General features: G+C 36.6%; 1 protein-coding gene across 3 annotated transcripts in view; it reads left to right on the forward strand.

Annotated features, from left to right (window-relative positions):
- Positions 1-26,843, forward strand: part of PARPBP (PARP1 binding protein) — a 70,630-nt gene that overhangs the window by 14,817 nt on the left and 28,970 nt on the right. The window contains exons 3-6 of one of the 3 annotated variants that reach the window (XM_030939639.1): positions 4,495-4,723; positions 10,066-10,173; positions 20,049-20,219; positions 21,418-21,572. In XM_030939639.1, the coding sequence (XP_030795499.1) occupies positions 4,580-4,723; positions 10,066-10,173; positions 20,049-20,219; positions 21,418-21,572 (578 nt within the window). In that variant the 5' untranslated portion in view covers positions 4,495-4,579. Of the gene's footprint in view, positions 1-4,489; positions 4,724-10,065; positions 10,174-20,048; positions 20,532-21,417; positions 21,573-26,843 lie in introns of those variants that run through there. The other 2 variants (XM_030939638.1, XM_030939640.1) reach the window with 2 other exon arrangements.

Genomic DNA, 26,843 nt, shown 5'->3' on the forward strand with positions numbered 1-26,843 from the left:
GTCAAATATATAGAAACTCATATTTAGGAGTACTTAATTTCTTTCTATTTTTGTTGGGTAAAGGTTATATTGTAGTTTAGTTCTAGTGAACTATAGTCGTACTTCAATACCCACCCATCTTTAAATGCAATTAATGGATAGATCTTGGTGTTAGTGGAAACTACGAAAATATTAAAGGAACTTAACTATGGAAGACAGCAATGTATTACATTTCATAAACCATATATAGATACTTACAAATATTTAGTACTCATGGTGTATTAGAAAGGAGTAGTTAGAATTGGCCAGGTGCGGTGGCTCACCCTATAATCCCAGCACTCTGGGAGGCGGAGGCAGGCGGATAACGAGGTCAGGAAATCGAGACCATCCTGGCTAACACAGTGAAATCCCGTCTCTACTAAAAAATAGAAAAAATTTATATGCTGGATTACGTTTATTGATTAGCGAATGTTGAACCAGCCTTGCATCCCAGGGATGAAGCCCACTTGATCATGGTGCATAAGCTTTTTGATGTGCTGCTGAATCCGGTTTGCCAGTATTTTATTGAGGATTTTTGCATCGATGTTCATCAGGGATATTGGTCTAAAATTCTCTTTTTTTGTTGTGTCTCTGCCAGGCTTTGGTATCAGGATGATGTTGGCCTTATCAAATGAGTTAGGGAGGATTCCCTCTTTTTCTATTGATTGGAATAGTTTCAGAAGGAATGGTACCAGCTCCTCCTTGTACCTCTGGTAGAATTCAGCTGTGAATCCATCTGGTCCTGGACTTTTTTTGGTGGGTAGGCTATTAATTGTTGCCTCAATTTCAGAGCCTGCTATTGGTCTATTCAGGGATTCAGCTTCTTCCTGGTTTAGTCTTGGGAGAGTGTAAGTGTCCAGGAAATTATCCATTTCTTCTAGATTTTCTAGTTGATTTGCATAGAGGTGTTTATAGTATTCTCTGATGGTAGTTTGTATTTCTGTGGGGTCAGAACCAAAGACAAGAACCACATGATTATCTCAATAGATGCAGAAAAGGCTTTTGACAAAATTCAACAGCCCTTCATGCTAAAAACGCTCAATAAATTCGGTATTGATGAAATGTACCTCAAAATAATAAGAGCTATTTATGACAGACCCACAGCTAATATCATACTGAATGGGCAAAAACTGGAAAAATTCCCTTTGAAAACTGGCACAAGACAGGGATGCCCTCTCTCACCACTCCTATTCAACATAGTGTTGGAAGTTCTGGCTAGGGCAATCAGGCAAGAGAAAGAAATCAAGGGTATTCAGTTAAGAAAAGAAGAAGTCAAATTGTCCCTGTTTGCAGATGACATGATTGTATATTTAGAAAACCCCATCGTCTCAGCCCAAAATCTCCTTAAGCTGATAAGCAACTTCAGCAAAGTCTCAGGATACAAAATTAATGTGCACAAATCACAAGCATTCTTATACACCAGTAACAGACAAACAGAGAGCCAAATCATGAATGAACTTCCATTCACAATTGCTTCAAAGAGAATAAAATACCTAGGAATCCAACTTACAAGGGATATAAAGGACCTCTTCAAGGAGAACTACAAACCACTGCTCAGTGAAGTAAAAGAGGACACAAACAAATGGAAGAACATTCCATGCTCATGGATAGGAAGAATCAATATCGTGAAAATGGCCATACTGCCCAAGGTTATTTATAGATTCAATGCCATCCCCATCCAGCTACCAATGAGTTTCTTCACAGAATTGGAAAAAACTGCTTTAAAGTTCATATGGAACCAAAAAAGAGCCCGCATTGCCAAGACAATCCTAAGTCAAAAGGACAAAGCTGGAGGCGTCACGCTACCTGACTTCAAACTATACTACAAGGCTACAGTAACCAAAACAGCATGGTACTGGTACCAAAACAGAGCTATAGACCAATGGAACAGAACAGAGTCCTCAGAAATAATACCACACATCTACAGCCATCTGATCTTTGACAAACCTGAGAGAAACAAGAAATGGGGAAAGGATTCCCTATTCAATAAATGGTGCTGGGAAAATTGGCTAGCCATAAGTAGAAAGCTGAAACTGGATCCTTTCCTTACTCCTTATACGAAGATTAATTCAAGATGGATTAAAGACTTAAATGTTAGACCTAATACCATAAAAACCCTAGAAGAAAATCTAGGTAGTACCATTCAGGACATAGGCATGGGCAAGGACTTCATGTCTAAAACACCAAAAGCAATGGCAGCCAAAGCCAAAATTGACAAATGGGATCTAATTAAACTAAAGAGCTTCTGCACAGCAAAAGAAACTACCATCAGAGTGAACAGGCAACCTACAGAATGGGAGAAAATTTTTGCAATCTACTCATCTGACAAAGGGCTAATACCCAGAATCTACAAAGAACTCAAACAAATATACAAGAAACAAACAACCCCATTAAAAAGTGGGCAAAGGATATGAACAGACATTTCTCAAAAGAAGACATTCATACAGCCAACAGACACATGAAAAAATGCTCATCATCACTGGCCATCAGAGAAATGCAAATCAAAACCACAATGAGATACCGTCTCACACCAGTTAGAATGGCAATCATTAAAAAGTCAGGAAACAACAGGTGTTGGAGAGGATGTGGAGAAATAGGAACACTTTTACACTGTTGGTGGGATTGTAAACTAGTTCAACCATTATGGAAAACAGTATGGCAATTCCTCAAGGATCTAGAACTAGATGTACCATATGACCCAGCCATCCCACTACTGGGAATATACCCAAAGGATTATAAATCATGCTGCTATAAAGACACATGCACACGTATGTTTATTGCGGCACTATTCACAATAGCAAAGACTTGGAATCAACCCAAATGTCCATCTGTGACAGACTGGATTAAGAAAATGTGGCACATATACACCATGGAATACTATGCAGCCATAAAAAAGGATGAGTTTGTGTCCTTTGTAGGAACATGGATGCAGCTGGAAACCATCATTCTTAGCAAACTATCACAAGAATAGAAAACCAAACACCGCATGTTCTCACTCATAGGTGGGAACTGAACAATGTGATCACTTGGACTCCGGAAGGGGAACATCACACACTGGGGCCTATCATGGGGAGGGGGGTGGGGGGAGGGATTGCATTGGGAGTTATACATGATATAAATGATGAATTGATGGGTGCTGACGAGTTGATGGGTGCAGCACACCAACATGGCACAAGTATACATATGTAACAAACCTGCACGTTATGCACATGTACCCTAGAACTTAAAGTATAATAAAAAAATAAAAATAAAAAAATACAAAAAATTAGGGCGTAGTGGCGGGCCACCTGGTAGTCCCAGCTACTGGAAGGCTGAGGTAGGCGAATGACATCAACCCCGGGGGCGGAGCTTGCAGTGAGCTGAGATCGCACTACTGCACTCCAGCCTGGGAGACAGAGTGATACGCCGTCTCAAAAAAAATAAATAAATAAAAAATAAAAGGAGTAGCTAGAATTTAATTTTTGCTGAATTAGGGCTGGCAGCTTTTGGAAGGCATCATTATTAATTTAATTAATAAGGGAGCCGAATGGAATCAATAAAAAAACCCTTCAACTTATTCACTGAGAGAACTTATTATGCAGATATTGAAGACTTTAAAGAAAGCTTTATAGTTAGATAAAATATTGGCATGCAAACATGTTGGTAACATTAGTGGGTCTCTAGGCAACTATATGTCACTGTAGCCAGGTTATAATCTGTTTTATTTCTTGTGGGAAAAACAGAAACTCTGTCAAAATAGAGAAAGAAAGAATAATTTTGCCTAATTACTAACATCTGACAACTTATAGAAAGAAACCTGTGTCTTTTTAGCACTTGTTTGTTACAGTTTCATGTGTCCATGAGCTGAGAAGAATCAAAATTAATCTCTGGCTCAAGATTTTACACTTGGTCTTAGCCAAAAGGCTGAGAAGCAATGGCTCAAGGTTTTAGCACTGATGTTTTGCTTTCCTTGTAATAGTAATGAAACATAATTTTAAAAAAATTAGTCTTTATGACCTTATTTTAAGACTAAACCCTTGGAATATTATGTTATATGGGAATTCACTATGGCACTGAGAATTTTAAATACAAGATTAAAAATAGATTAGCCAAAAGACCTAAAAGGAACTAAAAAGAATAAAAAATTTCCCCCATCAATAGTATTTAAGTATAGTTTACTGCTCACCTATCCATCCACTATGGGTAGAAGAAAGTTGATGAATTTCAAGAAATGTAACAGTGACTATGTATTTACCATTTTTGTCATGTGCAAACTTGCCTTAGTTGTTCATATTTTATAAAATCATGAAAACCTTTTTCTTTTATATCTGGTTTCCAAAATTGTCTCATAGTTCAACTTGGGTGTTCTCTTCAAACCCACAAAAATTGAATGTAGACTTTAACAAAATTTAGTTTGTATTTCTTATCGCAGTTATAAGTTATTGAATATTCTGGGACCCAACTTTATCTCTTTTTTTGACATCTTTTTCAGCACAGTGGAGAATTTACAGTCTCTCTCAGTGATGTTTTATTGACGTGGAAATACTTACTCCATGAGAAATTGAACTTACCTGTTGAAAATATGGAAGTGACTGACCATTATGAGGACATTAAGAAGATTTATGATGATTTCTTGGAGAATAGTAATATGTTAGATCTGATCGATGTTTATAAAAAATGTAGGATTTTGACTTCTAATTGTGAAAATAATAACACAATATGCCCTGTAAGTATTTTTTAAACAATTCTATTTTAATCAAATTAAAATTTAGCTCTATTTATTTTGAATTATAGTATCATTGTTAAAAATGGGAAAATTTAGCTACCTGAAAGCTACTTACTACTTGAAAGAAATATTTTGGTGGTAAATTTTCTTGGACTTGTGTTATTGTTATTTGGTTGCTATAAGAATAGCTTCTAATTAGACCAAAAATTTGTAACAAAGAAATTAGTCCCAAATGATTTCTTTTTGATTCATGTCAAAGATTGCTTTCGTATTTCACTTCCTTTTTTTAATGTGCACCTGTTCATTTGGCATACGTTGGGTAAATGATTGGTATGACTTTTTCTATGGATTAATAATGTTATTTTACTACATATAGGTATCATTTATGAGAATAGTATTATGTAATATGCATGAGATAATAGACTATTCTGTTTTTGTACAAGCAGTTTTTTTAAATGGAGTATAAATTTAATAATTAAATGGAGTAGTATCCCTTGCAGCTTGGTTTTGTCTATGTTAGATTTTATAAACTGTTTTAGAATATATTTGGGTATATCTAGTTATTTTTAAAGTGTTGGAAATATTTTTGGTTATTTGAATATTTACTGAGTGCCAATAAAGTAGTAGATAGTGGCAATAAATAACTGTAGCTGGAATTAGAAGAAAATGTTTACTATATTTTATAAGATATTCAATTATTTTATAAATATTTCAATATAATACTTGGGAACAGTGTTTTAGCTGATTATAGTAGAAACCTCCACTACAATAGTTATTTAGAGGAAAGAGAAGTATAAATCTTTTATGTAAGATGTCTAAAGATACACAACCAGGACTGATATGATAGCTCCATGGTTATCTGAGACCTGGACTTTTTCTGTCATTCTGCTCCCTCATTTTAGTCCTTGGTCCCTACCCTCGAGACCATTTTATGGTCCAAGATGAACGTTGGAGCTCCAGCCATTATATTCATTATATTGGTATTCCTTGCACCAAGAAGTAGTAAGGAAGAACAGCACTTTGCTTTTCTCTTAAGGGTACATAGCTTTTTCTTTCATCTTATTGCCAAAAGGTTAGTCACATGGCTGCAACAAGCTGCAGGGAAGATGGAGAATATAGATCTTATTCTGGGTAATATCTTGCCAGAATAAAAACAAAAGCTCTATTACTGGGGAAGAAAGGGTGAATGGATATTGGCAGGCAGCTTGCTGTCTTTGCCTTATTGAACTATCATGAAAACCTTTGCCTTGTTATAGCTTCCTCAAAACATATCCACACACATGTACAACCACACTATGGTAAGGATACTTGTAAAGATAGTTTTTAAAATTCTTCCTTAGCTATATCTTATTTGCTTGCTTACAGAGATGATTTTTGTCTGTTTTTCACATAGTTGATTTAGAGAGGCTTAATCACATATCAGTATTGGATTGTAGGAACAACAAAGATCTTAAAAACCAGTGATAGCATAATCTACCTGAGGTCTTTGAACTCATTGTTTTCTTTCTATTCCTTGCCCTTGTCTAAGTCCTCTAATAAGTTTCCTGATTTGAGTAGGTTAAGTTATAGTATGATATATATCAGGGTACAAGTTCGAGGTTGCCTATGCGGGAGACTCTCTCCAAATGTCATCATGTCACCAGGAGTAAAATTGAAGCTGCTAAGATGGTAGTAGATGAAGTAGAAAATGTTCTGCATTTTAACCCTGGAAGATCAACAACTTAATCTCTGATACTATTGTTTGTTCTAGGGAAATTTCCAGTGTGGGGAAAAAGTAGACAGGAAAATATATCCCTAGATTGATTTCTCAAAAATGTACTAAACATAATCCCAATTTATGCTAAAAGTCTCTTTAAAGATACATATTAGAATATTCCAAAAGTTTTGAATGTCATGATCCTGAATTTTCATAATCCTGATAAAGTTTCTTTGTTTCATATTTGTAGCTGAAGTAAGGTAGGGATTATGAGGAATGAAGATAAAGCTAAGTCAGGGCAATTTTGGGAATGTGGTCACTTAAACAGTGCCCTCTTCACTCCCTACTTATGATTCCTCTTCTAAGGAAAATGGATTCAGGGCCCATGGGCATCTTGGAGCATATAAGGCCTTAGATTGTAACTGGAGTCTAAGCAGAGAGATTTGATACAGGGCTTGCTTTCTCTTGAACTGAGCAAGTATCTGGAAGACAGGATCAGAGACCTGGGGTGAGGAGCAGAAATGGTTGATCCTGAAAAGAGCTTAGCCTCAGAGATCTGTGGGACGTCTTTTGGGGGAAGGTCAGCAAATGACCTCTGTGGGTACACTCATATTCCCTGACCCTCAAGCCAAGAAGTAGCTGAATAGATGGGCTCACTTCTTGTTGGTGAAGCTTAGGAGAACACAAGACTCTTCCTTAGCCTCAGCAGATGACTGGTAGCCTATTTGTTTGTCCACTGCTGTTCTGTAAGTATAGATAGCATTTCAACTTCTATTACTTGTAGAACTGTCACCACTTAAGCTACCTCAGCGGTCAGATCTGAGTCCCAAAAAGCTAATGAAGAAAACAACACATGATTTAAGGGTTTCCAGCAGCCAGAGAAGGGTGAGTTCACTGACAACACACATGCCTAACAGAACAGAGCTACTAGAGGGGAATGACAGCAACTTGAATACATATAAATGTTAGGTACTTGGGAAAATTCAAGAATAGCACCTCAACATAAAACTATGGATGTGACAAAAAAGAAGAAGGTAGCACACCTGCATGAGCCTGGGTCTGGGTGGGGGTGCCGCAGGTGCTTCATGATGCTGGGCTCTCTGGGATGGGGGGATGGCAGAGGGTGCTGCAACCACCCAGGGGAGAATGCAGCCGAAGGCGTAGGTTTTTACCTTGAACTTCTTTCGTGATGAGAAGGCCACCTTTGAGAAAGCTCATGAAATGTAACACCTCTGCAGAAATGGTCCTTAGTTGGAGACTGCAACTGCTGGGAGATGCATCAACATCAGTGAATGGGGTCCTGCAGGTGTGTCCCCAATGCCTGCACACTTTTTTGGACCTTCTGATCTACCTGGCAGGGGTCAACTATACAGCCACCTTTGGAAAGAGGAAGCTTGCTGCTGTCCAGGCCAGATCTCTTGGTTCCTGGGGAAGATCCACCAGTGTCAGCCTCATTGACCCAGCAGCAACAGAAGGGAGAATCCCTCTGAGCATGGAGCTGGTCTCTAAACTTGGGATTGCCTGGGATTCCCATCACAGTCCAGAAGAAGAAACCTGAAGAAGCTGGCGGCTGCTATGGGGCAATTGAGACAGTGGGAAAGCCACCTGCTTCAGAACACTGAAGAAGCCACTTGGCACCAACTCACTGTCCAAGCTGAGAAGAAGGAACCAGGGACCCAAGGAGCTTCAGTTTAATATAAAACCAGCAGCAAACCTCCGAAGTCCAGGCATCTCAGAGAAATGCCTTTTTTGTGGGCACATGGTTACCAAATACAGAGCTAGATTTTATTTTTGTAAATATTTGCATCTCCTGCTTTATCAAAAAGCTTTCTTTTTTATTCCTAAAAACCAAAGAATGCTTTTATTTCCAACTGCATCCCTTGCTCTGCTGTCTCCCTGCTCCTCTTCCTAGATGTTGGGCAGGTGCTGGCTCTTCTCAGGAATGCAGATGAAAGCTTATTGCTAGAGTGGAATAAAAAAGATCAGCCCCTGTTCGAAAACTCAGACTGGATTGAAAAATGCAGGGCATAATATAGTCTAAATCCGTCTAGGATCTTCTGTTTTAAGAGACAGGTGTAAAGGTTACTCTCAAACTGCAGAATGGGTGGAAAGTATTCCAGATCAAGGTTCCAGTTCTCCCTGGGAACACCCACATTTCTTTTAAGGTTTCCAGCAGAAATGTAATGATGAAATTAATCACAAAAGGGAGGAGATGCAGGCTGGTAGTTGCAGTTACTGGGTTACTGTAAATTTCATCTGTTGATGTTCTACATATGTGGTAAGAATTTATTTACTGTGTAGTATGTTTAAACATTTGTAAGTTTTATGAGCTAGTTCTAGTTCCTCCTGTATAAGCTGACAATTCAAGTTGTTCACTGTTTTCCTGTGACAGTTATTATCTGGTTATAAAATTATCAGATAAAAATGAGAGAAATTTATTTTTCAAATACAACATGAAAGTATAAAAAAGCGGACTTTTTCCTTTGTAATTGCATAACACTGAAATAAATACTTCAGAGTAATGTCATCTGATATTTATTAAAAACAAATCATTTTCATGGCAATTAAAAAGTTCCCAACGTGGTAGACCAATTCAGACCAAAATTAGTCTCTTGAAAATTAAGCACAGTAAATATTTAAAGCACAAAGAAAAATATTAGATAAAGAAATCATGAAGTACTTAGTAATTTTCCAAGTAGGAGAACAGTGAAAAAAAAAAAAAAAAAAAGAAAAAACGGGTTAAACAGAAGCAGATGCATGAGGCTATAATTAAATACATAATTTGATATAGATATATTTGTTATAAGACGTATTTTCCTTAGCTGAAACAAAAGCAGAGAGCACCTTTATGATAGGTTGGCCTTTTGAGATATCTTTTCAGGTTTTTTGCGTTTCTGACACCCATGGCTCCACCTGGACCAACCCAGAAGCAATTCAGCATGAAGGACAACAGCTTTGATCCCCTATTTCCTCTCTGCCCAAACCAATCAGCAGCAAGCCTAGCCACCCCCATCCCTTCTTCCAAACTGCTTTTGAAAACCCCCTAACCTATGAGCTTTGGATGAGATTGGTTTGAATACTAACTCTATCTCCCACGTGGCATGGCCAGCCTTGTGCCTATTAAACTCTTTTTTTGAGACACGGTCTCACTCTAGCACCCAGGTTGGAGGGCAGCGGTGCAGTCACAACTCATTGCAGCCTTCCCGGGCTCAAGTAATCCTCCCACCTCAGCCTCTCAAGCAGCTGGGACTACAGGCACACGCCATCATGCCCAGCTACATTTTTGCAATTTTTGTATTTTTTGCAGAGACAGAGTTTCGTCATGGTGCCCAGGCTGGTCTTGAACGCCTGGGCTCAAGCAATCCACCTGCTTTGGCCTCACAAAGTGGTAGGATTACAGGTGTGAGCCATGGTACCTGACCCTAAACTTTTTCTTTACTGCAGTTATGTGGTCTTTATTTGTATAGCAGACAGGAAGAACCCATGGACAGTTACATTATGAAGTTTAATTATATGTATACTTAATGATTGCTAACAATTGTCAGGTAATACTCTGGACTGAAACATCAATGACACTGAGTAGAGCTTTATGTGAAGTAATTTTTATAGTCAGCATTTTATTAGTAATACCCTATATTTTCTACAGAGTCAACTACTGGATTTTCTGTCTGGCAAACAGTATGCAGTAGGTGATGAAACTGATCTTTCTATACCAACATCACCAACAAGTAAATACAACCAGGATAATGAAAAGGTACTGATAAGCTGTGAGTAAATTCAAGCAGACTATAATCCCTTTCAAATCACTGAATTTGGTAGTACCTAAAAGTCACTAATGCTTTGTAAAAATTTTTTTTACAAATCTTTAATTTGTTTAAAACTGTATTCACAAAGAATAATACATTGGAGGCTGGTGAGAATGTGAAAAAAGAGTCTTTATGATTTGGGGCCAAAGTAACAGGCATTGAATAAAAATAGGTATCATTCAAAGTATCAGGAAAGTAATTGAAGGTCCAGTTTGTCAGAGTTCTTTGAATCTCTTTGATAAACTTCACATTTACTCTTTTAGATGGTTGATCCTTGGGAGAATGTGCTCAGCTGAAAAATCTGGTCTATACCCTTTGCTGTAGTACAACTCATATATCAGGAGTTTGGATGATAGAGATTGTCATATAAACCACCAAAAAGTAGTGCCACATACAAGTTTGGTTTAATATAATTTACCTTCAACTGAACACTATGCTGGGTACCTAATCATATGTGGTAACCACACTAACCGTAGTAGTAGTACTTATCAAAATGGGAACAAAACTATGAACTTTTTTCTCTCTTGCCCAAATTCCTATTTAAGGGGCCTGGGGAGTATACCTTCTAAACTGTAACATCTCATCAGTTGGGTTTTATTTAACCCTCCATAATGTGGTTTACTTTCCAACCTGACTCTGGCATAATATCACATGACAGATAGAGAAGGAAATAAAAATATTTTACCCCAAAATACATTTCTTTGCCATATTTTGAAATGGTCCTACAAAGCTGTCTTTTGTGGAGGAAAATTTGCGTTTGTAAAGGATCTTTATTAATGTAACTAAATCTTTCCCCTTTCAGGCCCTCCAAATCCTGAAGAGATAACTGAGAGTCTAGCACCTTTTAAAGGTCTAAATAGGAAGCATTTGCCATCTATTGTTTCTAAGGGTGGCCATCTATGAGACTTCATCTACATAATAAGAACCTTGGTCTTTACAATCCCATATCTTAAACCAGCGACTCCTTTCTACTGATTCCAGGTCTTTAGATAATAATTCTTTCAACCAATTGCTTGCCAATCGGAAAATCTTTGAATCTACCTATGACCTGTAAGCCCCATTTTAAGCTGTCTCACCTTTCCAGGCTGAACCAATGATTACCTCACATGTACTGATTGATGTCTTATGTCTCTCTAAAACATACAAACACCAGCTACTCAGGAGGCTGAGGCAGGGGAATTGCTTGCACCAGGGAGCTGGAGGTTACAGTGAGCTGAGATCACACCACTGCACTCCAGCCTGGGCGACAGAGCAAGACTCCATCTCAAAAATAAAAACAAAAAACAAAAAAACATATATAATCAAGCTATAACCCAACCACCTTGGGCACATGTTCTCAAGATCTCTTGAGACTGCACCTCGGACCACTGAGAGACAGGACTAGCTGGATTTCCTAGGCCGACTAAGAATTCCTAAGCCCAGCTGGGAATGTGACCACATCCACCTTTAAACACGTGGTTTGCAACTTAGCTCACACTCGACCAATCAGGTAGTAAAGGGAGCTCACTAAAATGCTAATTAGGCTAAAACAGGAGGTAAAGAAATAGCCAATCATCTATAGCCTGAGAGCACAGTGGGAGGGACCAAGATGGGAATATAAACCCAGGCATTCAAGCAGGGAACGGCAACCCCTTTGGGTCCCCTCCCATTTTAGGGGAGCTCTGTATTCACTCTGTTAAATCTTGCAACTGCACACTCTTGTGGTCCATGTTTGTTATGGCTGGAGCTGAGCTTTTGCTCGCCATCCACCACTGCTGTTTGTCGCTGTTGCAGACCTGTTGCTGACTTCCACCTCTCCGGATCTGGCAGGGTGTCTGTCCACTGTGCTCCTGATCTAGCAAGGCGCCCATTGCTGCTCCTGATTGGGCTAAAGGCTTGCCATTGTTCCTGCATGGCTAAGTACCCAGGTTCATCCCAATTGAGCTAAACACTAGTCACAGGGTTCCACAGTTCTCTTCCGTGACCCATGGCTTCTAATAGAGCTATAACACTCACTGCATGGCCCAAGATTCCATTCCTTGGAATCTGTGAGGCCAAGAACTCCAGATCAGAGAACAAGAGGCTTGTCACCACCTTGGAAGCGCCCAGCACCATCTTGGGAGCTCTGAGAACAAGGACTGTCGGTAACACCATGATCACTCGTATTTGGCTCAGAATAAACCTTTTTAAATATTTTACAGGGTTTAACTCCTGGCAAAGTTTCTGTGATTAATAAGATCACATTGACAAGATGAGAATTTAAGAGTATTGAAAAAAGTAAAATTATATTCAACATATTTTAATTATTTTTATTTTATTTATTTTGCTTATTATTACTTTTTTGAGGCAGAGGCTCACTGTGTTGCCCAGGCTGAAGTGCAGTGGCATGATCTCCACTCACTGAAACCTCTGCCTCCTGGGTTCAAGCGATCCCTCCACCTCAGCCTCCCAAGTAGCTGGAATTACAAGCGTGTGCCACCACGCCTGGCTGATTTTTGTATTTTTAGTAGAGACCAGGTTTTACCATGTTGGCCAGGCTGACTTTGAACCCCTGACCTCAGGTGATCTTCCTGCCTCCGTCTCCCAAAGTGCTGGGATTACGGGCATGAGCCACTGTGCCCAGCCAACGTATTTTAGAAATATGATATATAAAAGGTCTAGAATACATTTACTTCCAAAATCACCTGCTCCAGTAAGTTAAAACATTTGGTGAATTGCCTTCATTTTTTGACAAACATTGCTGAGGTAGATTCTTCTATGTGTCCCATGTTAAATAGATTGCACTTAAAATATGTATTTTAGCAGTGCCCTCAAATACCTGTATGTCTCCTTCCTAGATTTAATGAAATGTTTTATATGTGCATCTGATATTTTTTCTGTCATATTTGAAAGTAAGTTGCTGACATGTGGATCCATAAAATTCCTTAGCATACATTTCCTAAAAATAATGACATAACTGCAATATAATTATAATAAATAAGAAAACTTTAATAAGTATTTTCAAATATCATTTACTAACTTCCATATTTAAATTTCTCCATTTGTCCCCAAAATGGTTTTATGTCTCCTTAGACTCTTTTACTCTAGAAGAATTCCCCTAATCTTTTTTAAAAAAATTTTCTGATTAATTCCTTGTGGTATTATTTAACTTGTTTCTCTATTTGCTGTATTTCCAATAAACTGGAAGTGACATCTAAAATCTTGCTTAGATTTCGGTTTAGTATTTCCTAAGAAATACTTAACTGATGCAGAGTATTTCATTTTTTGTCGTATTGGGAAACAAACTCAGGTTATCCTAAATTTCCAGGTCTCTCCAGTATAAAGATATAGTTTTTCCTTTGCTGTCAGCAAAGATCTGTGAGGTGACACTTTGGCACTGTATAAATATCCTGTTTCCCAGTAACCTTTTATCTGATGGTTTTAAGCATTGATGATCCCTGCTTGAATCAGTTATTTCTGTAGTGTCTATAGCGTAGTGAGCTTCTAATTCTGTTATGTCTTTACATTAATTAATTGCCATTTCTCAGTAAAACTTTATCTTATCAAATGAGATGAAGTACTCCTTCTCTAAAAATCTCAGGGTAACTCCTTAATTCTCTACCAATTTAGGGGTTAGTGTAATAGTTATATATAATATAAGTAAATTAGATATTTATTATTTTATAGTATTCCCTTTTGTGTATCTATTATATGGATTCATGAATTTATTCAGTATAAAATGAGTTACACTCATTAATCTTTGATGCTAAAATAGAGGAAGCTGCTTCAAGCAGGTTTTTGTGTCTTTTTTATATGCTCTAGTAGACTTTTCGACCATTTTCCTCTTTTCTGGTACAAGAAAATATCCGAGCCCACCTGCCCAGACCTGGTTCCTTTTAGAGATTTCTCTTGCTTGAAATTAACTTTTCACTTACATTTCCTTTCTTTTCCCTCGATGCCCAAATCTTGACAAAGTGATTGCCAAATTGCCTGATCTTTTCTCAGTGGCACTTAAGCGGTGCATTTGTATATCAAGAGGGTAGATCACTTAAAGATCTCTTGTATGTGCTAAAGATCTATCCTGTATGTGCTATAGGGAGGAAATTATAGTTGTTATATCTGTATTTCTTAAAGAGGAATGAACTAATTTGTATGTATGAAAAGAATTAAGCTTTTGGAACTTCAACTTATAAAGTTTAAAGGGATATCTGTGACTAAAGATTATAAGCATGTAGTTTCCTGATTTAAACAACACTGATAGTTTCATTGTGTTAATTCTCTAATTTCTCTCTTTTGCTTTCTTGGATTGTATTTTCTAATAGAATTTTATCTACTAGTTCAACTAATGGATTTGATTTTCTGAGGAGTATTAAATTGTCAGCCATCTTCTTAGCCATGCTTCTGTTACTTGCAGTTTCTAATTTTTCTTTTTACAAGGTCTTTTTGGAAGTCAATGTATTTCTTTTTTCCTCTCCGAGACAGAGCGTCACTCCATCGCCCGGGCTGGAGTGCAGTGACGCGATCTCAGTTTACTGCAACCTCCACCTCCTGGGTTCAAGCAATTCTCCTGCCTTAGCCTTCTGAGTAGCTGGGATTACAGGCACGTGCCACCACGCCCGGCTAATTTTGTATTTTTAGTACAGATGGGGTTTCCCATGTTGGCCAGGCTGGTCTTGAACTCCTGAACTCGTGGTCCACCCACCTCGGCCTCCCAAAGGCTGAGATTACAGGCATGAGCCACCGTGTCCAGCCAAAAGCCAATGTATTTCTAATTAAAATCCTAATGTGAATTTTTGGGCTGCAGTCTTGCAAAGATATATTTTGACCATCAAATGTGTTTACTAATACGACACCAGAGTCTTCAAGTAGGTGAATGGATTGAATTTGAGAAACAATATTTTTGTTTCCTTATTTTATTTTACTTCATTTTATTTTTCCTAAGGTACTAAACCGTTGTTTTTAAAATTCTGAAGTAATGAAGGGAATAATAGAATAAAGACCAAAAAAAAAAAAAAAAAAAAAAGAAAAGAAAATCATCAGTTTAAAAAAAAATCTGAATATCTTAGTTTTTGTCCAACTTTTTTTTTGTCAGTATATATAAGCAGTTATGCATTGGCAAACAAAAGTTAAAAAAAGACCCTGTATAAATTGTTAATCTTCTCAACTTAGAAGAACTGACTTTCTTCAAACGGAGGTTGAATATCTGCCTCTCTCTCAGTAAGAAGAGATAGGAAAAGAAACTTGGAATTGTCAGAAAGCTTAAATAAAATTGACCAACTTCTAAACAAACATTGCAAATACTTTGTGGTATGGATAGAATCAGTTTATTAAACAAATAAACAGAACAGTATCCTTATTTTTGGTGTCTTGGTAAAGACTTCAATCTTGTGGATTTTTTCAATTTAGGCCCTTGCTCTTGGACATCATAACTGTACTTATGTGGACTGCTTTTCTAGGGAGCCTCTTTAAAACTCACTTGTAAATACAAGAGCAAGGAAACCATAACAACCATGTTATCTGACCATAATGATAGGGATAGATTTCCAATTGCAGCCATGAGTTAAACGAAACACTCTAACTGTGAGGACTCCAAGATGTTTTTCCCTTAAGTTTGCCTAACATCACAGATCAGAAGGACAAAATTTGCTAACCTTAAGGAGCAAGTTGTAGATGTGAGAGCTTAAGCCCTGGTTTTGTACCCAATTAGGATCAGGTATATACATATTAGTTAAGTTCTTGTTATTTTTGAACAGCAGAAGCACAGTGACATAGAGATTGCATTAAGTTAAATTTAGGGAAAGTTTCTGATTACAGTGTGAATATCACTTTTTCTCTGCTTTGATTTTTGGTAAATTGTGTTATTCTTCCCAAATGTCAAAGGAATAAAAAGAATTGTGTTTTAGACAGACTATTGCACTAAGTTAAAATGGAAACTCATATTATAGACTTGTATAATTGTTTTACTTGTATTGTGATTTACTGTGAAAATAAAGATAAAAGGACATTTGAAATATGAGCAGAGGCTGGTCACGGTGGCTCATGCCTGTAATCCCAGCATTTTGGGAGGCTAAGGCAGGCAGATCACCTGAGGTTGGGAGTTTGAGACCAGCCTGACCAACATGGAGAAACCCCGTCTCTACTAAAAATACAAAATTAGCCAGGCGTGGTGGCTCATGCCTGTAATCCCAGCTATTTGGGAGGCTGAGGCAGGAGAATCACTTGAACTTGGGAGGCTGAGGTTGCGGGGAGCGGAGATCGTGTCATTGCACTCCAGCCTGGGCAACAAGAGCAAAACACCGTCTCAAAATAAAAAAAATTAAAAAAAGAAAGAAATATAATCAGAAAACTATATTATACCTTATTTTATAAAATTTTAGGAGAAACCTTAAAGCTTATTTTTATTTGGTTGTGCCTTAGAATACCTTTCTTTGTAAGGCACCGTAATAAAAAATATAAGCATTTATTTTATCCCAGGTAAGTTTTTTTTTCCTTTGGAAACAGTCTCATTCTGTCACCAAGGCTGGAGTGTAGTAGCACTATCTTGGCTCACTGCAACTTCCACCTCCCAGGTTCAAGTGATTCTTGTGCCACAGCCTCCCGAGTAGCTGGGATTACAGGTGTGTGCCACCACGTCCAGCTAATATTTTGTATTTTTAGCAGAGACAGGGTTTCGCTGTGTTGGCCAGGTGGGTCTTCAACTCTTGGCCTCAAGTGATCCACCTGCCTTGGTGTCCGTGTGGTGGGATTACAGGTGTGAGCCACCACACACAGCCTTAGGTAAGTTTTTCTTAATAGATTTTTAATTTTGAAATTTTTAAAAGGACAAATTTATGTATTGATTTTTCTTTCATTCATCATTGAAAACTCATTGAGAACCTATTGAGTTTCATTGAATGAAAACTCATTGAGAACAAAAATAGATTGGTTACCTACTATAATGCGAGTCATTCCATTAGCACCTAAGGACACATGATTTGCTCTCATGGAACTCATAAAGTAATATGAGGATTAAGAAACGTTATCAGAAAGTGGCTAGGCACAGTGGCTCATGCGTGTAATCCCAGCACTTTGGGAGGTCAAGGCAGGAGGATCACTTGAGCCCAGGAGTTCAAGAATAGCCTGGACAACAGAGTGAAATATTGTCTCCATAAAAAAATATTAAAAAGGAAAGTATCAGGAAGTGTTAATACCTATGCAGAGAATTATAATAGGGTGATATGCAGAGTTATCACAGGATGGCTGGAAAGAGAATACATGAATGTCTGCTTTAGATTGGGGAATCAGGGAGCATCTCTGAAACGGAAACATTGAGTTAGTATACTTAATATGCAAGGAAAAATCTTTCTCATGGTTAATCTTTAAACTTTGTTTTCTTCTAATTAATTTTGCTTCAATTCTATCTCAAGTCCATATTTAAAGCAATGCTTTCCTGTCCAGTGAAGTTTTTCTTTTAAATTGACCCTGACTGCTTCCTACGTTTCAAGAATCGTTTTCTACATGGAAATTTAAGTAGTCAAAATATATTATCTTTTGAATTTCTTTTAAGATGTATATGCTTAATAATTATTTAAGAGACTTGCTAAGGGTTTGTAATTTTTTATTGCACCTTTTTTAGTTTCTTTGATGCTTCAAAAATTTAAAATGTGATTAGATTGAATATGATGAAATTTTAGTTTTAATAAGAAAAATATTTTCTTAGCATTTACAGATGATAAATTCCTGGGACATTAGTTGTGACTGGAATTACTGAAGGATTTTTGAATTTCATGTGTTTTGGGTAGGAATCGAGTTTAGAGTTTGTGAGTCTGTTATCTGAAGGAGTAGGCAAGAAGATGATTTCAAGTGGACAGTTTGGGAACAACATTTAAGAATTAGAAACAAACAGGGTTCTAGAGCAGAAGGTGGGATGGAAGTAGTTGAGAAGGCAAAAATAGGAAGAAAATTCCATGCGAAAAATTTAATTTTGAGCTGCTCATGGTGGCTCACACCTGTATTCCCAGCGCTTTGGGAGGTCGAGGCGGAAGGATCACTGGAGCCCAGGAGTTCAACACCAACCTGGGCAGCATAGTGGGACCTTGTCTCTACAAAAAATAAAATAGTTTAGCTGCTTGCGATAGCACACGCCTGTAATCCTAGCTACTAGGGAGGCTGAAGCAGGAGGGTCATGTAAGCCTGGGAGGTTGAAGTTGCAGTGTGCTCTGATTGTGCTACTGCACTCCAGCCTAACAGCAAGACTCTGTTTCCAAAAAAAAAAAAAAAAAAAGGAAATTGATTTTGATGAAATCCAATTTATCTTTTATCTTTTTTTTTTCCCTTTTCTGATTGTGCTTCTGGTGTCTTATGTAAGAACTCTGCCTTATTCCAGGTCATGAATAATTTCTATTACATTTTCTTTTAAAAGTTTAGTAGTTTATATTGTACATTTATAGACTTATGATCCACTTTGAGTTTACTTTTATAAAAGGTGTGAAGTTTAAGTTGAAGTTCATGTGTTTTGCATATGGATGACCAATTGCTCCAACACCAATTATTGAAAAGACTGTCTTTTCTTCATTGTTCCTTTTGCACATTTGTGAAAAATCAGATTGCTCTATTTATGTTGGTCTATTTCTGCACCTTATTCTGTTCCATTGAGCCGAGTGTTCTTTTGTAAATACTACTGTATCTTAATTATTGTAATTGTATAGTAATTTAGATTGGTTCTCAGCATGTTTAATATACTGTTCCAATATCATCTGGCCTACATACTTCTGGATGATTTGTTAACCTTATTATTGTTCCTCTGTAGGTAATGTGTCATTTTGTGCTGGCTGCACTCAAGATTTTTTCTTACTTTTGGTTGTCAGAGTTTGTATACATTTTGTTTGGTTTTCCTACTTATATAGCTTATTCGGTCTATAAATTAATGTTTTCTACTAAATTTGGGATGCTTTCGGACAAAATTTCTTCATATGTTTTTTCTACCCTTTTCACTTCTCTTCAGGGATTCCAATTACATGTATGTTTGACTTCTTAAATTGTCTCATAAATCCCTTTGGTTCTTTCATCTTTTTTTGTTGCTGTTGTTCTCTTTCGTTTTTCAGATTTGGTAATAGCTATTGGTTTGTCTATAAGTTCACCAATACTTTCTTCTACTGTCTCCAAGTTGCTGTTGAACCCATCAAGCAAATTTTGTTTTATTTATTGTGCTTTTCATTTCCAGAATTTATTTTGTCCACTTTTCTGTTGACATTCCCTCTGTTAATTTATTGATAACAGATATTCTTTTAATTCATTGAACATATTTCCTTTAAATATCTTGAACATAATTCATAATAACTGCCTTGATGTTTTTCTGCTAAACTCGGCATCTAGGTCTTCTTGGTGGCAATTTCTATTGACTACTTTTTACCCTGAGTAGTGGGTCACACCTGTTTTCTTCGTTTATTGATTTTTGGATGAAAACTGGATATTATAGGTAATATTTTATAACAACTCTGGATTTCTTTATGTTCTTCTGAGAAATATTGTGTTTTTGTGCTAGTGGGCAACTGACTTGCCTGAATTCCAACTTAATACTCTGTCTCCATTCTATGTTGGTATGCAATTGCGGATATCTGTTCTTGTGTCTTCCTTTGCTGCTTTTTTTAGCTGGATTTTTGTAGGTCTCCCCTCTGCCTGCCAAATTTGGTAGTCAGTCAAGAATTTGGGGAGAGATGGAGTTTATTGATTGTCCAACCTGTTTTTATATGGCAGTTCTCTTTTTCTAAAGAGTTAAGTGAGGTATTGTGATTGAATGATTATATACATTTTTACTGCATATGAAAAAGATTATGGATTTAGAAGAATTGCAATAAAGAAATTAACTGTATATTTTATTGCACAGGTGCAGCTGCTAGCAAGGAAAATCATCTTTTCATATTTAAACCTGCTAGTAAATTCAAAGAATGACCTGGCTGTGGCTCATATTCTCAATATTCCTGATAGAGGATTAGGAAGAGAAGCCTTCACTGATTTGAAACATGCTGCTCGAGAGAAACAAATGTCTATCTTTTTGGTATGGATGTGTGACATGTTCAAAATTAAGACTCCTTGCACAGTGGATCCATGGATCCTAATATGCTTGTAACTAGGATGAAACAACTTTTAAGTGGTTAATTTATGTTTTACCTCTGTATTTGAAAATCCATGGTATTTTAATTTTTTACCATATCCTTCAAGTTTGGTAAAGGAGAATTTCTCTAAAGCAGTGTTTCCTTACATATGTTATGTATAGTGCTGGCCCTGATAAATTCTCTGTGAATAAATGTTTCCAATGTCAAAACATTTCTGTTAAATGTTCTTTGAATAAATATTTCCAAGGGCAAAATGTTTAGAAGTAGTATATACCCTTGTTCGTTATACATAGTCCATGATTGTCTATAAGAGCTCTGAGGAAGTCCTGCCATAAAGAAATCTGCTTGTAGCCAATTAAGCTTGTTATTTAATCTGTTGTTTCCTAATTTATTTGACCGTGGAACTTTCCCCTAAATTACTGACATTTCACAGGATTTGTCTTTCTTAAAATGTACCTTGGAACATTTCATCTTTGATTGAAACACTCTTATGTACAGCTATCACATATGTATTTTTATCATTGTAAGGACAAGCCTTTTGAACTATACATGATCCCAGGATGGGAAAGCTGGATAGAACTTAGTGATTATCTAGTCTATATTTTTATTTTACAAATAGAGAGGCTGAGGTTTGGAAGTGTTAAATTGCCCAAACAATTCACCTGTTTAACACAACAGATCAGTTGACACTAAAAATTCCCTTGTTCCATGTAACATTTTCAATAGCTAGTAGTCAACTATGTTAGAATATATTCATAAATGAGTTATTTATAGTCAATAATACATTCTAACTAATATACTTTAACTCTGTTAGAATATATTCATAAATGAGTTATTTATAGTCAATAATACATTCTAACTAATATACTTTAACTCTTAATTTGTCCTCTAACTCAGCTCCTCAGTCTCAATCTGCAGCTGGGTGTCATTGCCACCACACTTGCTAGCATGAATTCTGCATGGCATTTGTTTCTTTGGTTATTTGCTTCTGACTCAACGTGTGTCATGAGCCATAAAGTATGCTTCCCCTTTTAACTGTATACCCAGAATTATATAGATTTACTTAGCTTTATGAAGTAAATTACAGTTTTAATTTAATAAATCACTGGACATAACTTATCCATTTGTTTTAATTCATAGGTGGCCACGTCATTTATTAGAACAATAGAGCTTGGAGGGAAAGGTTATGCACCACCACCATCAGATCCTTTAAGGACACATGTAAAGGGATTGTCTAATTTTATTAATTTCATTGACAAATTAGATGAGATTCTTGGAGAAATACCAAACCCAAGGTAATGACTTTTGATATATTACAAATATGTTATTAATCTATCTTTAAAACTTTATAGAATTGGGTAGAAATAAGAGATATTGAAATGACCAAGCATCAGACCAAACGGTGGGGAGAAGAAACAAAATCTGTATGAATAAATTACAATCATATGACCTTACCTCCTAAATTTCTGCCTGTGATTCTGAGTTTTTGCCAAAGTCAAAAGTCATGTCCATACTAAATTGATTAGAGAAGAGAGTTAGCATTTATTTTTATCGGATGAAATAGATTTTTGAGGACTGGAAATGAGCAAACAGATAATTTCTGTGTATGTATTTAGCCAAAAAGGAAACTGATATCAAGAATGAGTAAGAAAATTAACAAAGATATGAAATCCCTATTCTATTTTCTGTTATTTTTCATTTTCTTATGTGCAAATCTTTGGTTCAGCTGGGATTTGTTTTTATATGACATTGGAGGTAAGAGATTTTTAAAAATCTGATAGACCCCCATTTGTAATATTGGTGTATTAAGTGGTGAGTAAATCTTGGGGGCAGAAGTGGATTGTATTTGCTAGCAATCATGGCGGATCGTTGTCAATTTGGTTGGTATCCTGTAACATAAATAAACATAATAAAAATAGCTGATATTTATTGAACACTTGTTATATGTCAGACATTGTGCTAAGTTCTTTACTTAGATTATCATTTGATCATTACAACAACCTGACTTGATAGATACTATTACTATCCCTAATTTAGAGGTGAAGAAATTAAAACACAGGGATCAAGTAACTTGCCCTAGGTTATATTAAGTAGCAGAGTAGGGATCTGAACACAGTCAGTTCTGACCCTGGCATCCATTCTGTTAATGACTATATCTTGTTCCATGAAACTTCATTCCATTCTAAGATTCTAAGAAGGATTTTTTTCAGGGTTTTATTCTGAATTGCATTCTGTCTTCTCATATGGATATCCATTACAGAGAAGTAAACTTGGAAGAGGGTTTTGAAAATAACTTAGAGACAAAATAAGTGACATCTTCTGAACTTCCAGATAATATATTGGGGGCCATTTCTATTGAAATATCATATATTTAATTTAAAAAAATTTTTGGTAAGGCAATATAGATATATTTTGTTAAAGTCAGGTGATACTACAGTCATCTGCAGTTTTTTGCCCTTGAAGATATTCCTTCTGGAGAGTCCCCTGTCGTCTTTATTCAGTCTTTGCTTTTGCTTGCTGGGCCTGTGTCAGAGTGACAACCATGAACCTTCATCCTCACCTTGTGAAACAGTCTCTGCCTCTTTCCTGACTCTTATGACTTTACTTTTAATTGTTAAACCCCTTATTTTGCTCAAGTAGCTTTCTCAGAAAAAGTAAATGGTAAGCAAATATTTTTATGTTAGTCTCACATTTGATTGTATATGATTTTATGTCATGTTTCATTTATTTCTCTAAGATTATTATATTTAATGTAAAAATATTGTTATCTGCTTCCTGAATGGTCTTTGTTTTATCTAAATTGGATGCTTTTCTGTTTTTTACTTTCTTTCTTTTGCCCTCTTTCATGGTAGAGGTGTTCCCACAATGTGTGGTGATTCTGAACTGTCCTTTCATATTTAAGAGTGAGGCCGTATAGAGCTGATTAGTAGCTCTGTATAGTGGGCTTATTTATAGCATGCTGCCCAGTTGGCTCTTTTGTTGGGGACTTACTCTCCAAATGTCAGTAACTTTAGATCTTTTCTTCGGGACTTTCCCAAAAATTTCCACAGAGGAATCTTTTAATCTCTGAAAGCTGTAAATCTGGCTAGCAATATTCTGGGATTTGAGATAGGTCCAGGTTGATGCTGAGTCTCACGGTTCCGTATGTAGACTTACTCAATTCCTTTGTTTTTAGTCCTGCTGCCCCTGGGTCTGGACCCTCTCTTAGTTTCTTTAGAACAGTCCTGCTTCCCATGCTGAGGTGGGAGAGAAGCGCTAGCCTGACTGCTCAGAATAGAGAGAGAATGGGGGTATAATATTCCTTATGGAGACTGTCAACTAGCTTTTCTGTTTTCAACCCCATCTTTACATAGCCTTCAGTACTGCCTTCAATTTCTGATTAATTTCTGAGTTTACTTCTTACTGATGTTCCTCTTAGCGGTTACTTAGGTTTTAGCTTTTGTATTCTGGGTAGTTAGTTATGACTCAACCATCTGTTTTCATTTTTTTGTACTTTCATGAAATGCCTCTACTCTCATCAACTGTTGTTTCCTCTCTCATTCTCTTTTTCTTCATAGATGGAAACTTTTTTGTTTTTTGCTTTTTTGTCATTTTAGTGAAGTTTCGTGAAAGAGCAGAGATATATGTGTATGTTCTATCCAATATGGTTTGTTATAATTGCATTCCTTTTGGAGGAATTTCTGGTTGTGGTCAACAGGGTAGAAGTATATTTATTTTAGAGGCATGCAGGGTGAGGGAATAGACTTCTTCAACTTAGCAGCCGTTTATTTTGGATATCCCATGTGGTTATAATGAACAAGTATCGTTTAGAGAAGGTCTTGAGGAAGTGAGTATCTAAATAGTGAATGTCTTCAATTGGGTGTCTGAATAGTCCACTTGAGCAATTTTTGTTCTCTTTTTCGTGGTGATTTGTTTATTTGTTTTTGTTCTGTAGTAGGTATAGGTTTGTTCTATAAATAAAAAAGTAAAATTATTAAAAACTAAAAACATATACATTATGCATATCATAATAGATATTAATAGAAGGTATACAGAGGAAAGGGCAATTGACCTGGTTTGTGGGAGCCAGGGATAAGGGTGTCAAGAATGCTTATCTGGATGGGTGTTACACAATTTTGAAGGATGAACTTGAAGGAGTTAACTAGACATGGTGGGTGGGAAAGTGGATAACCCATTCGGACATTGCTTCACTGGTTATTCATTTTACCTTATAATTTCAACCTCTCCCTTTACTAGTACTTTAGCCACAGTCTATAAGCTTATAAGAAAAAAACAATAAACTGTCTTCTCTGTTTCTTCCAGTTCCTTCTCCTTCCATTTACAGCTCAAATTCTTAAAGAAAATACTTTCCATTTTTCTGATTCCCTCTTTGTAATTATTTAATGTATATTTCTCAATAGACAGTAAACTCAGTGAGAGTTTATTGGTTTTCTTCACTAATATTCCCTAGCCCTAGCACAATTTTTGCCAGAATAGACAGTCAATATTTATTTGATTGTCTGTACTTGACTGATTTATACTCCTTCACTTTTTCCCTCTACTGAAGCTATTCTGCCAGTGGTCACTTGTGATCTTCTAATTGTCATAGTCTGTGGTCTCTTTTGAGTCTCCAAATTTAGTCATTTCCTACTGGAACTCTTTTTTCCTATAACTTCTGAGATGTCATTCTCTTATTTTCCACCGATATGCAAATTCTTCTAAATCTATATTTCAGTGAAATTTGAAACTCTTTCCTGAGTTTCAGAAACATATCCTCAGCTATCTTTAAGATGGTGCCTCACAGGCAACTCATATATCCTAAACTAAATTTTCATCTTTCTCTGCAAAACTGCTTCTCCTCCTGAAGTGATGAAGCCTGTCTCTCTCCAGCTCCCAAACAAGAATCTGGGGCATATCCTAAATGCATTCACTCAGTAAGATCCGTCACTTTTTCTTACTTCACATATTTTATGTTCTTTCTCCTCATCTCTTCCTATAGCTACTATTTTATTCCCAGTGTTTACTGTTTCAGACTTTCATCCTTTGTTGCCTGGACCTTTTCACAGACAACCGAGTTGTCTGTTCTGCCTCCAGTCTTAAGTTGCCCTGTCCTGTCGTCCTCATTGCTGCCAGAGTGATTTTTCTGAAACAGCAAATGTTACTCCCATAGTTAAAACTTTTCAGTGATTCCATATTTGGTACAGGATAAAACTCCAGGAACCTCAATATAATACACAAAACTGTCTATGCTCTCACTCCTGTCCATCTCTCACTCTGGCCTCTTTATCCTCCTCGTCTCTCTCAACCTTAAAACTTAGAGATAAAAATGTATTTAGCTCTTGTATCTAAGGAAAAGTTTATCTACTTATTTTAAAATAGAAAAATTACAGTAATCTCTGAGCCCAAGGAAGGGTGGGATAGACAGACTGGGAAGAAATAAAGAAAAAGAATTGATTCTTACACTCATCGCCCCACTGCCAGCTTTTCATGAGGCCATCTTAGCTATAGGTGGCTGCATTTCTACACTTTGCCAGTAGGTGACACCATAAAATGCATAGTGTACTTTCACCTGAAAGATGTCTTGAATGAGATGTTTCAAGTTATATCAATTAATAGTTCCCTGTTGTTTAGAAGTTGAAAATTCTGTATTTCACATTTATCACACAACTTTCGAATGCACATTTACATTATACTGTCATGCACCACGACGAGAATATGCTCTGAGAAATGCATTGTTAGGCAATTTAATCATTGTACAAATATCATAGCCTGTGCTTACACAAACCTGGATGGTATAGCCTGCCACACACACAGGCTATCTGGCATAGCCTGTTGCTGCTAGGCTACAAACCTGTATGGCCTGTTAACTGTATCAGATACTGTAGACAATTATAACACAATGGTATTTGTGTGGCTAAGCATATCTAAACATTGAAAAGGTCCTGTTCAGAATGCAGTATAAAACATAAACATAGATACGCATAGGGTACTTGCCATGACTGGAGTTTGCAGCACTTGAAGTTGCTCTGGATGAGTTGAGTCTTGTAGACTTTATACACATTATAAGCCTAGACCACACTAAATTTACAGAGCAAATTTTTCTTTCTTCAAGAATAAATTACTCTTAGCTTGCTCTAACTTTGTGAACTTTAAACTTTTTTGACTATGAATATTTTAAAATTTTGAAACTTTTTGACTCTTGTAATAACACTTAGCTTAAAACACAAATACATTGTCCAGCTGTACAAATTTTTTTCTCTGTATCCTTATTCTATATGCTTTTCTCTCTGTAAATTTTTTTTTTCTTTTTAAACTTTTTTGTTTAAAATTAAGACACAAACATACACATTAGCCTAGGTCTATACAGGGTCAGGATTATCAATATGACTGTCTTCCACCTCCACATCTTGTCCCACTGGAAGATCTTCAGGAGCAATAACACCCCTGGAGGTGTCATCTCCTGTAGTCACAACACCTTCTTCAGGAATACCTCCTGAAGGACCTGCCTGAGGCTATTTCACAGTTAGTGTTTTTTTTTTCTTAATAAGTAGAAGGAGTACACTCTAAAATAATGATAAAAGGTATAG

This window comes from Rhinopithecus roxellana, chromosome 10, assembly GCF_007565055.1.
Source record: "Rhinopithecus roxellana isolate Shanxi Qingling chromosome 10, ASM756505v1, whole genome shotgun sequence".
Classification (NCBI taxonomy): domain Eukaryota; kingdom Metazoa; phylum Chordata; class Mammalia; order Primates; family Cercopithecidae; genus Rhinopithecus; species Rhinopithecus roxellana.